This window comes from Corvus brachyrhynchos, unplaced genomic scaffold (assembly GCF_000691975.1).
Source record: "Corvus brachyrhynchos isolate BGI_N302 unplaced genomic scaffold, ASM69197v1 scaffold101, whole genome shotgun sequence".
Lineage (NCBI taxonomy): Eukaryota > Metazoa > Chordata > Aves > Passeriformes > Corvidae > Corvus > Corvus brachyrhynchos.
This window is the reverse complement of record NW_008237239.1, coordinates 5,491,695-5,504,242: the sequence shown is the minus strand read 5'-3', so window position 1 is coordinate 5,504,242 and position 12,548 is coordinate 5,491,695. Positions and strand designations below refer to the sequence as shown.

The 12,548-nt window shown below is 37.6% G+C and overlaps 1 protein-coding gene across 1 annotated transcript in view; it reads left to right on the top strand.

Annotated features, from left to right (window-relative positions):
• NTNG1 (netrin G1) overlaps positions 1–12,548 on the top strand; it is a 151,426-nt gene that overhangs the window by 138,029 nt on the left and 849 nt on the right. Inside the window, exon 10 of the mRNA XM_017729585.1 lies at positions 12,487–12,545. Coding sequence (XP_017585074.1) covers positions 12,487–12,545 — 59 coding nt within the window. The remainder of the gene's footprint in view (positions 1–12,486; positions 12,546–12,548) is intronic.

The window sequence follows — 12,548 nt, the reverse complement described above, 5'->3', positions numbered from 1 at the left end:
CCGTTAAGCAGGGTGTTCTGTTAATGAGATGCTGCCCCACTGAGCTCTGAATGGCACACATACTTTAGATGGGAATCCAACTTCCTTTTTAAGCCAAAAGATCCTTGAAATAGGACTCTTACTTTGAAGAATTTAGAATTTCATTTCCAAGGAGAGTAAAGAGAGTTTCATCACATGGAGCTGTTCCTTTGAAGAGCTGAAGCTGCATTTTGATCATGAGACAGTAAGCAGTGACAAGCATCCAAGGAGGACAAGTTACTCTCACAAAATTCAAAAACCTGACTTACTTCCTACTGACTGCAAGAACAGGAGAATCCCACAATGAGATTTAAACTGGGGCTGTTAGTGCAAGGAAATTCATATTGAGGGCAAGCATAGCATCCTTAAATCAGCTCCATTATGTTGACTTTATGCAGCAAAGCACAGCTCTGCAAGGAGGCTTCAGCTCTCAGAAAGAGCCTCCTATTCCACATATCTTAGAGACAGATTACAACAGCGTATTGCAACACAAATATCTCAGAAGTTGAGCTGGATGCTTTGAAATGCTTCCAATTACATTTGCACACATGCCCTTTGGTACACAACTGGGGAGAAACATGAAAGGCAGCATGTACACTGTATAACTTCTGCAAAGGTATGAAAATTTGGGTCAAGATTTACACCACCTGTCAAAATAAAGCCATACACTGCAATAATTTTTCTGCAATGACCTGAGAGATTTGCTAGTTCATGCTAAACCATTACTGATTTAAAACAAAGTGAAAAGATGCTTAGAGAAGTGTACTCCAGTTATATCTTTTATTCAGTGGCAACATGACAACTTAGTGATGATGCTGCAGCCCACACTGCACTGCACCATTAGAAGACCCTGAGTGTTTTGCAAATACAAAACATTGAGCCAGCTAAGATGTGTTGAGCACCTCCCTCACCTACTCCCACCCACCCTGGCTTTAGCCCAAAGCCCTCTGTTCCAGTTCTAACTACTTCCCTTTAGCACTCCTCCTGCTGTTTTAGCTAAACAGCTACTCATTCCATAGCTTTCTGGCAGTCTTCAGAAAACCAGCATCCCACTCAGCTCTGCCATGTTACCACTTCAGAAATGCTGTCTCACAGCAGAAAACCTTTGCCTTTCACACTCCTGTCATACCCTCACTTCACTCTGGGCCTGTGTTTGAAACCTGAGCAGGCACTGTGCTGGCTGGCCATGCTTGCCAGCCCTGCTTGCCTTGTGGCTGCATGGGGAAGGAGAAGGCTCCACTGCTGTTTACCCTCACTGTTTGTCCCTCACAAGGTTCCAGGCCTACAAAAATTCATCCTACCTGGAATGACAGCCTTTCCTTGTCCTCTGCTAGCGCATGCAGCCATCAGCACAAGCACGTTGCAAACACCCTCCTGCCATAGGAGGCAATGTCAAGGAATACAGAGTTCTCAAGGAGCTGGGATCTGATCAGTCAGATTTCCATTGCCATCACTGCCAAGGCTGCTGGAAGAGCAGGACAAACATGTGATAGGAGTTGTGGGACTTCATATTATGTAACGTAGAGGGCTGCCTGGGGCAGACGACAGGACTGGACCCAATGAGGTAAATTTGTCAGGAAATACAGGTTAATCCTGCCAGTTCTGTTGTGCAGAAATTTGTTTCCTTTTTCACTGAGAGTTCTAAAAGAAATATAGTCAGACATTATGTTCTAAAAGAATATACTGTTGTATAAAGTATAAATGTATAAAGATAAAAGTACATTTTCATAAAAACTGAGAGTTTTTCATGCAACCCTTCCTTTCCCAAACCAGAGGTTTGTGACATTGCTGTACACACAGCCTCTCAGGAGCAGGAGAAAATGACAAAGGTCTTGGTTTCTCAGTCTTAAGTGCAGGTGGAAGGCTTTTTAAGTAACACAACTACTTCTTTCTATCATTAAATTTAAGGCTATTGATATATCTTTAGAAACATCTAACACACTATCCAGAGTAATTTATTTGATCTAGATTAATGGAGATATCCTTGGTATTTTTCAATTCTGGCATGACTTGACAAACTAAAATTTGGAGAAAATAATTTCAATCAAAATAAAGAAAGTAATTGGAAGTGAAATCACATTTGGCAGTTATCTATTCTTCAAGGATACCAGGTTATTTCAGTCTTCATTAATAATTAAATTTTAACACCTTTGTGCATCACAATTGATAAACAGAAATATAAGTACATTAATCAGCATGTCAAAAGTAATGCTAGAACCATATAAAGCGCATGGGGAAACAGCTCTTACTCATAAGAATATTTTAACTCTAGTGTTTTTAATATCCTGAATTATCTTAACGCTTTATCATAGTAAGCAATATCAGCATCCATGGTTAGAGACATTATCTTTAGTTCATAGGCTCATAGAACGAACTTTTCAGACATTGTCCCAAACAAACCATGCTATGTACTCTCTTTCTAAGTCTAAGACAGGTCTATTGTTATTCAGATCCTTTTCTACATTGTAGCAAAACTTTAGAGTTGATTAAATAAGATTAATGTAATTCTGTTACTATTGCAACAACTTAGTAGTAGTAGCCTGCATATTAATAGTGTGAACACTCTGTAGGTTGCCTGTCTGCCTGCTTCAGCTCTATTGGTTGGTGTGTGATAATGAACGTCGTTTGGACATTTCTGTTTAATTGTGTGATAAGTCAGTTCTTTAAATGTTTTCAGGTAAAACACTGGCTAAGACCATGACACTGGTTACACCTGGGTAAAACACTGCAGAAAACCTGGTGTGCCTGAAGAAGATTGTGTTGGAACGCGAGCAACCATTATCTGGGGTTTCCCATCTAGTGGTTGCCCTGTCATGAAGATTAATGCACTATGATAACCTGAAGCAAGTCTGTGTGTAGCAATAAATATTGTTGATGAAAACTAGCATGAAGCAACTAATAACTTTAATTATTTGGTACATTAATTTATTAGTTCTTATTTTTGCAGAGTGCTACATGCCAGCTGTTTGAATCATCTTATTGGTATTCTGATGAAAAGAGTGGAAAAGTAAAGCATTGCGCCAATTAAAATCCCACTCACAAGAGAGCATGTTATCATCTGGTATATCTCAGGCAGGAATTATGATACAAGAATCTGCCTGTTGAATTAATTTTTCAATTTTACTGTCATACAAAAATAGACAATAACAGGCAATATTTTTATAGGTCAGATGAAGCAGAGTGGATAAAAAATTTGCAAATCTTTACTGTGCTCCTTCTGTATGAATATGAAGCAGCTGAAGTTCTGATTGGTGAGATTAGGAGGAGATATGATACATGACATTGGTATTTCTAATTGTCAGAGTATTAATCATCTTATGCAATCACATATGACAATTGGAGAAGATTGCATAGTCCTTTTTTAAACTTCATAGTTTAGAAACCTTTTTAAAGCTGTCAGCAAACTCCCCTGGAAACAATATTCAGCTCTGCTCTTGCATTTATCTAATCAGCAGTGCAATCTAGTAAACAGAGCAGGAATTCACAGGACCTGCATCATTCCCTCCTTTTGTTTGCACAGGCAACTCATTTGACTTTCCTTGGCATCAACTTCTCCATTGTTCACTAGCAATAACAAGTTTTTCTCTGAAGAACTTTGAGACCTATAGGACAGTGTTTTTATCCCCATTCTAGAGCTGGCTCAGCAAAAGCACTCTGCAGCATTTCATCCACACTCAAAACAATAAATCAATGTAGATTCAGAAAGAAGATCTCCTGATTCCCAGCATTGTTACTTTAACAAAAACCCCCATCCCTCACTTCATAGGTGTTGTAGGAATTATGTAAATGTTTTACCTTTACCTTTGCATTGTAACTAATGTTCACATAAATTCTGAATGCTCATCTCCTGAGAGCTGCTACACCATTACCTTTTTGCACACTGGTGTTTTGGTCTCCTGTAGTAGAACATTATCCTGATAACTTAAACCTTTCTTTTGAAAAATACACACAGAAGGAATACATAACGACATGTAAATATAAACTCAGCTTTACCTTCCCTTGTGGTCACTGTAAAAGAGCTGGTAAGTCACACTTCCATTTAGTGACATACCCGTCACAATTAAAGATTGCTGGTGTTTCCATTACAAATGCTGGTTTATGTAGTTCAGAAGTTGATCATAACATATATTTCCAGTAATTTTTTACCAGTTGTTCAAAAGATCCCATTGGACCCAATTGCTTAAAGCACTTGGCTTTAAGCCAAAGTAGTGAGAAGAAAGTTTGCAACATTCAAATTATTTTACATCACAAATAACTTTAGAACAGCAGTGACTATTAATAGAAGCCATCAACAACACATTCTGTCACACTCTTTTTCCTCTTCCCTAAAAAATTTAGGAAGATACTTATTAGAATAATTCTAAGCCCCTAAATCATTGGGAAGTATTTTCAGTTGTGATTATCTGTCTGGTTGTGCTACCAAATAAAGTATTAAGAGTTTGGGACTATTTCATGGATTTTGAAAGTCTTCAATTAGTGTTCATTTGGAAGAATAGCTGAACAAGAAACTTTTTTCTCTGTAAACAAAGACAAATTCTTTGCATACTTTTGTGTCTGTAACATTATTCCAAATCAAACACCTTAGCAGCCAAGGATGCAGGAACATTTAACCTTTTATATACTTCATAATCATGTATTTGAATTGCTGACCTTTGCATGATCCTGCTTTGGTTTGCTTTCCAGGCTTTCTCCTGTGTTTTTGTGCTCTGTAAAAGCAATACTTGTTGCAGGTCTGTTTCACAGATCCTGGGAACTTACAAGAAAATCCTGTTGTTGTGCATGAAGCAGAAAATGCTGCTGTGCAGGCAAGGCCACACCGACGGCTCTTTGGATAGGACTGAACTGGCCGTAGATGTCTAAGGAGCAGTGGCAGCTGGGCGTTCCTCAAAGTGCCACTGAGCCGGGAGCAGGACAGAAGGGGTGAGGGACAGCAGGACAGGGACTTTCCCAGCACACAATCCCCCAGGCCAGGGGATCAGAGCAGCTCTGGTGGCAACCACAGGGTCAGGCACAGCCTGCAGTGCACAGCTGGAGCAGGGGAGCTGTGCCTCACATGGGGAAGCTGCAAGAGCCAGAGACTGCCAGCACAGCAGGGCCCAGGAGCCCCTGCCAGGCCTCCCACCAGTGCTCCCCAGTTAAATCTCCCAGAGCTCCTGGACATACCTGCCAGCTCCATGTACATGTCTCAAATGCTTTCTGGCATGGCCAATGGCAGTAGCTGCTTGTATTTAGGGAACCAAATCCCATCCTCCAACCATTCACAGGGCCTTTTGAGGACTTCATCTTTTGCATCTGAGGACTTTTTGTGCTTAGCCAGTTTTTATTGATAGTGGTTACATCTAAACCCTGACCTTGCTGTTGGCAATATTAAAAAAAACCAAACAACTCTGTAGTTGCAACTGCTTCTTTTCCTAGTTAAGGAAAGAGAAGACAGATCATGTAAGAATGTTCATTTTTCTCCAGGCAGATAGAAATAATGGCTCTGCAGCTTACAGCTTTGTAAGTGGAATATGAATGATAGGGGCATGTAGTCCCTGTTGAGCAACTAAAGCTGTGATGTGGCTTATTGCTCTCCTGAGATTACCCTAAAGTATGATCAGGGTCATACCAATTCAGTGGTGCTCCTCCATAAGCAAAGCAATAAAAAGAATAGGGAAATTTTTCTTCCCCACACTTTGGGAATCATCCTCTTTTGCAGAAGTATAAAACTGGAACCATCAAAATCAGAAAACTGAAAGGTTAAATCATTCATTTCCCAAAACCAAGGATGATTGAAAGGTATTAGTTCAACTATAATTTTTAGATGACTAAATCTGCATTTGTTTTCATCCATTTTAATACACCATCATGTGTCGTTTCTACCAAAGCTACTATGGCTATCATGTCAGAGTATCAATTCCAAAACTCAGCTCTCCCTCATGTCCTTTTGACAGGTTAGATGTATTTCTTCTCATTATTTTTTATTAATTAAACCCAAGGATTTTAGATTAAGAAGAGAGATGAAAAATGAGAAAGCACAGACAACCTGTGAAAAACAGTAATTTTCTACCTCTACTATCCTCATATCATGGTTAAAAACCCCATGTATTCTGTAAAGCATTTTGCACTTTCAGTGGTGAGACAATCAGCTAAGCTTACCCATGCATGCTAGGATAAATTGCTGCCTATTTGCAGGAGAGAGGAATCACCATCCATTCTCTGGCTGTGTGCTGGGCAGAACTCTGAGTAACAGCTACATCATCTTGTAGAAACTCTGAACACTTCACCTGCAATTTGATTAGAACTGGCTTAGCTTTGAACTGAGAGTTGTGCAGAAAGATCAGAAATTACATGCAGGCAAACAATCTAAAAATTCTACTGGAAAGTTTAAGTGAACACAGTATCTCCATTACTCCCCTATTCATTTACTCTCTGATAACTTAATAAAACTGGTTTGATGAAAAAGTGTCATTTCAATTGTGCTTCTAACAGGCATTTCTAAGACAAGTCAAGATGGAGGTGTCTGCCCTTAGAAACTACTCTCACTCGGTCAATGTTTATTTCCTTGTATTGCTGGCAATATAATTAATCACAACATTGTTTCAACTTTGCACCAGAGATCTTTGTATTAATGTTTGTCATTTTGTGACCATAATTTTGACACGGTAAGATATGCTTTAGGCTTGTACTTGTCTACAGTGATTTATTTAGTCTTAACTTAAGAATGTGCTTTGGTAGATAAGTGCAAACCAGTTTTCTTTACATGCTATCAAAGTATCTACCTTGTCTTGATTTGACAGTATCCTAAGATAGTTTTACTACTACAGCAAATGTTGAATTAGTGGCACTTCCAAACAAAGAAATTATTACGAATATCTCATTTATAAGAGCAATAGCTGTTTTTCATATCAGGTATGTTTGTGGATTAAAACCATTGAAGAAGTCTGATCAATGCTGACACATATTCATGGTAGCAAAACATTTTAAAGCCATTTAGCAGTAATGTAAATGGTAACAATAAATTGAATTCTAATAATTAGAATAAAGTAAGTACTTCTAATTGGAAGACAGGCAGGGGAAGAAATCTCAGTGACAAAGCCTTCAACTCAGTTATTACTCACTGGTTATTCAAATGAATAAGATACTTAAGCTATAAAAACTTGAGGTTTTGTCATATGCTGTGCAACACGAACTGTAACAGCAGTAGCTGTAACCTTTCAGGAGAAGCCTGACTACTTCTGTTTTCCCCATGCCCTTATATCCTCTTTCCGGACATGATGCTATATGGATGAAATCTCATGAGTCAGTGGAGTTCCACATAGAGATCTTCAACACACAGCAAGTATATATTGTATTTTTAGGATTTTTTTCCAAATAATGAAGATGCTTGTCGCTGACTCTGCCAATTTGCAATATTTTGATTGCAGTCACTTATGTTCAACTGGAACATGCAGCTGGATACAACTGGAAAGAATTTCACACCTTTGCATTTGAATGAAACTAAGTGTTTTGCAATCCCCAATTCCATTTCTGCCTATTTGACAAATTGTGGGAAAAATATTGCTAATACTGTCACAACTGCTGAGGTTTTCTTGCTATATTTGTATGTGTAGATGCCCACATTCTTATTAGGCATACACACAAGCTTCATTCAATGCAATTTCTTTTATATTCTGAGATTGTTTTTACCATTTATTGATTAAAGGATCACAATTTTAGAGAATAATGCATGTTAGTTACAGGCTCCTCATAGTATTCATAGGAACTAATTCTGCATTTGACAAGAAATCGCTTGTGCTTGGCCTGGATTTACTGAACTTATTTATGCAGCGAGACAAAACCTCCCAATTTTTTCATGACATTTCAATGTGCTATTCAGTGCCTATATATAGACAACCACTGCATATATTGGAGCAACCTATAAACATAATTACTGAAAACCTGAGTTTCATTATGCTGGGTTTTTACTCACTTATGCACAGACAATATTCTGTTAGCATGTGTGCTGAAACCTTCCTCATTCATGAGTTCCAGTAATATTCTTTACTAAATAAGAAGTACCAAGGGAAAAAATGCATTAGAGAAAAAACAGGCAAGAATAATTTCTTCAGTTTTGAGACCTGCATGCTCTCAAAATTATGAACAATAGATGGAATCCAAGGTCAAAAATTCAGTGGTGCCAGTCACAAAAACCACCGACAAACAGTATGGAAAATTCACTGCAGCAGAAGTAGGGGTAAAGATTGCATCAGTGCTTTAGAACAGACAAATATGTTGTGTAATATATTCAGAGCTGTCAACCCACCAACCTCCAGGGATTGTGGTACTCATGATCTGGGAGACAAAAAGGAGAAAAGGGAAGGAATAGTTTTTAAAAGAAAGAGAGGGGAGAGAGAAGGCGATAACAAATGATGCCACAAAAGGAAAACACTGAAGAAAAACAGTGATAAAACCGAATGTAGAAAACATTGTTTGAAATTTAAGTCTTCAGAATTCAAGAAAGGAAGCAAGGACCTCTAAGATTTTTTTTTCTTTCTGTGACTTTATCATTAATGATCTTTATGTTGTTCCCACAAAGAAAATTTCATCATAAATCCAGATTTTGATGCAGAAAGAGAACACCATCTATCCCAGCTCAGAAAGTGTGACAATAGCCTGTCCTACCTGAATAAGATGCTACTGTAGGCAAGCTGTACAAAATTAAGGTAGCATAAAGACAGGTACAAATTTTGTTTTCTTCCCACTTGGATGGCCTTTGGGAAAGATAGGAGTGCAGAAGAAACTGTATTTAAGTTCAGTAGCATCTTGTTTTTCTGTCTGGGCAGCAGGCAGACCTAAAGCCCTGGGCATGTACCCTGCAGCTGCCCAGACACAGTAACCAGAAAGACCTTAAGCCAAGAGCACAAGGCTCTGCCTGAGGTGCCCCTCCAGCCTGAAGAGAACAACGCAAGCATTTGTGCTTCCCTGTCTCCATTGCTGCTTCAGAACTAAAATCAAGCCAGAGCTGTCTAACTCTTTTCTTTCAAGAAGCTGCAAAGATATTAAAGCTGAGTTTTGGAGAGACTCAGGAATTTTCATGTATTATTCAGATTTGAACATTGAAGAGGGAAGTAGTCATTTGTCCAACTGCTGTGTTACTCTCAATACATTTCATTAAATACCCAATATAAATTCTATGGAACACTAGCATATCTATGAAAGGCTAAGACTACCCCTTGAGCCAGCTCAAAGACAGGTATTTTCCCCTTGTTTTCCTTTTTTATTCCATTCCTAAATGTATCAGCATTGCAATTAAAAATCAAGACTATTTTGTCACTTATGGCAAGGCATCTTTTGCCATCCTTCACAGAGCTATTACCCTAAAAAAGAGTCATCACTATTTTATTAATATCTCTCACTAATTGCAGAGGTTTGTTGGGTGGGAAGGGGGAGGTAGCCCCAAGGACAGCAAAGCTCCAAATACACATCCAAATAGCAATCCATTTCTGCATGTGCCTTTTTTTCTGTTTCCTTTGTGCAGTGTTTTAAGCATCCTATAACCAGACCATAGTTAGCTTGTAAATTGATGAATTATGAGAACAACTTTAAAACTATTTCCTTTAGTTTACTTTAAATATTTCATTTCATGCGGTAGCACAGATCTGGAGACTATGCTCAGAAATACCCCTCAAAAAGGCCTGCAAAGCTCTCCAAAACAAATGAGATACCTGTTTTGGTTTTTAAGTGACCAGTTTGATGTCCTGTCTTCTAATTAAGGAAGATCTGCCAGCAAACCAACAGCTAGTTCAGCCACACAGGTCTTAATAGTCCTCAACGTGATGAGTTCAGAATTAAGTCTTTTACTTGTGTCACTTCACAAATCTTTTCATTTAACTTCAGCTCACAATTGCTATCTACATGATACATATATGTACATATATGTGTGCATGCAAGAGAGAGATACAAGCACAAAATTAAGAAAGCTGTGACAATACAAGATCAACAATTCCAGAATTTTCAGCTATTCAGTATTTTGCTGAGAACAATAAAATCTACCGCATTCCTGTGAGCAAACATTTAAAAGCATGCAAGAATAATGATAAAGATTTTGATCCATCCCTTCTTTAAGCACATTTCAAAAACTTTCTAATGAGAAAGAAGTGGTCTGATTTAGAAACCAGCATCTGTAATATTGTATCCAGAATTTTGTAAATGGCTGTCTTTAGAGGCCTTCAGTAGCAGTCTGCATGAGTGTGTCAGGCAGAGCAGTCAGTGTGGAGCAAAACACCCCTTCAGCCACCCATCTCCAGCAACCTGTAACTACAGATCAGATCTGGGCTAAGAGCCTCCTGAAATAACAGGTTACAGTCTGCAAAATAAATTTTAAAATAGGAAAGATATTTGTTTTATAATAATTTTTTTAAACTATGGTTGACTTAATATTTGAGAAAATTTGGATAAATTATTCCAGGCAAAATGTGAAGTGAAACATCTCCTCTGCTGTTTAAGAAGTGGTATTTAATGAACTGTTGACTCCCACTGAGTTTGTCAAGGTAAACAAGGCTCTGTATTGATAGGGCAGGTATTTCCCAATTTGCACTGCCTGAACTGTAGGAAGCATCCCAGCAATGAGTAGTCTAGAACATGCAGATTCAGTAGCTGTACCATCAGATAAAGTACTTTGATTTTGCATCTTGAGATGATTAAATATATACAATATGAATAATAAATTCGACTTCAAAGATACATAGCCTCAGTTATAAGAGATGCAATGCAAATATTGACTTAAAAATACAGTTAATTTTTTTCTGCCTGTTACCGTGATATTTTCTGGGTTGTTAATCTCATCACATTTATTTGGTGGTGACTTACTGTTTCTTACACTTTTTTTCTAATGTATGTATAGAACATTTAAATTCAGACATAGGGTCATCAACAAAATGTGTTATTGTACCTTACTATTAAAATTTTTCCATTGCAATTCAGAAACTGGACAACGATATTAAATCCACAGCTCTTAGTAAAAACCCTTGATTGCTAAAGGAATCACTAAAAAAAAAAGATTTACTGTTCCCTCTCAATTGCATCTACAAGTTTCCAACATATTGCATTACTCGGCCCACTTGGATGCAGAACATCAGAAAGCAGTCTTTGGAGAGACCTTCTAGGGTGAGAAAATTATTTTTCTGAAAGCAAGCCAGGACAGAAAAATTACCAGTGAGGTTACTGGTGCACAAAATTGTACAAATTTATGTAAAATTACACCACTTAAGAACTTGGACTATTTCAATTGTAGTTCTCGTGATATTTGGACTGCTTTTAAAAATAAGTAAATTAATATTTGCGAAACTATACTTCTTTGTAGCAATAAACAGTAATGTTTAAGATAAAATTACCAATACTTTCTCTATTCTGAATTGTTTAGGGTATTTTCAGGCTAAGGTATACATAAACATCCTATGATGTTAAGTCTGCTTCTAAACCAAATAATCTCTTCCCTAATTATCTAAGTTAAATTTTTTACTGTTACCTTCTACCTAGATCGTAGGTGCAAGTTCTTTACTAAAATTGCCTCTCCTGTGGAAGGCAGAGCCGTAATCCAGCACATATCTACTAGTGATATCATCTGAAATAAAACACTGGTTGACACATTTAATTAGTACATTGCTCATACCTCTACATTTTCACCCATGAAATATTTCAATTGATATTAAGCAATACAAAGTAAAGCTGTCAGCTTTTCAAATAATATAATATTATGCAGCTCTAAAAGTTTTGCCTGTATTATTTTCTCTTAACTCTCTTGTCAAATCTGATTTCTGAAGTTATTATCAGGCTACAATACCTACGATATCGAAGATAGCTTTAAGATGCCATGTACCAAAGTACCAAATCTAATTAGGATGAAATAGTTGATCTATAATGGAAACAACATTATCTTTTATTTCCAGATGTCTATATTATATAATCCCCATCCAACAGCATGCTAAATTTCCTGCCTGTGCTTGCCTTATCTTTTTTGCACAATTTTTTCAGATCAATAATACACGCAGTTCTTGATTATAAAACCTTGCCCTCTCATGCAAATCTTTTTACTTCAGCAAAGCCATATTGCATTTTTACCCACTGTTCATGGTTTCCAGAAGCTCTAGATACATTGCCCTTTTCAAGTAACACACACCACCTACAGTTCCAGTTCAGTAGTAACTATAAAGATGCAGACATTAGCACAAGGCATGTATTAATATTCTTATTATTTCATTATTAAACAGTCCTTCATATAAAATTAATTAATATCATAGTTGGTGGTCTTAAGTGAATTAGATGGTTTTCCAAGAATACAGCCTTAAGAAAAAAAAAATCGAATATTTGTAAAAGCACGGCCCCTTTTCATATGTCTTAGGAAGAGGAGGGAGGTGGAGCTTCAATTCTGGTTTTCGTGCAGTTTCTCCTGTAGATGAACTTACATTTATTCTCTTTTCTTTTCCCCCCTCCCCTGCTATCTTGCAGCAAACGTGTGTGACAACGAACTGCTGCACTGCCAGAACGGAGGAACCTGCATCAACAACGTG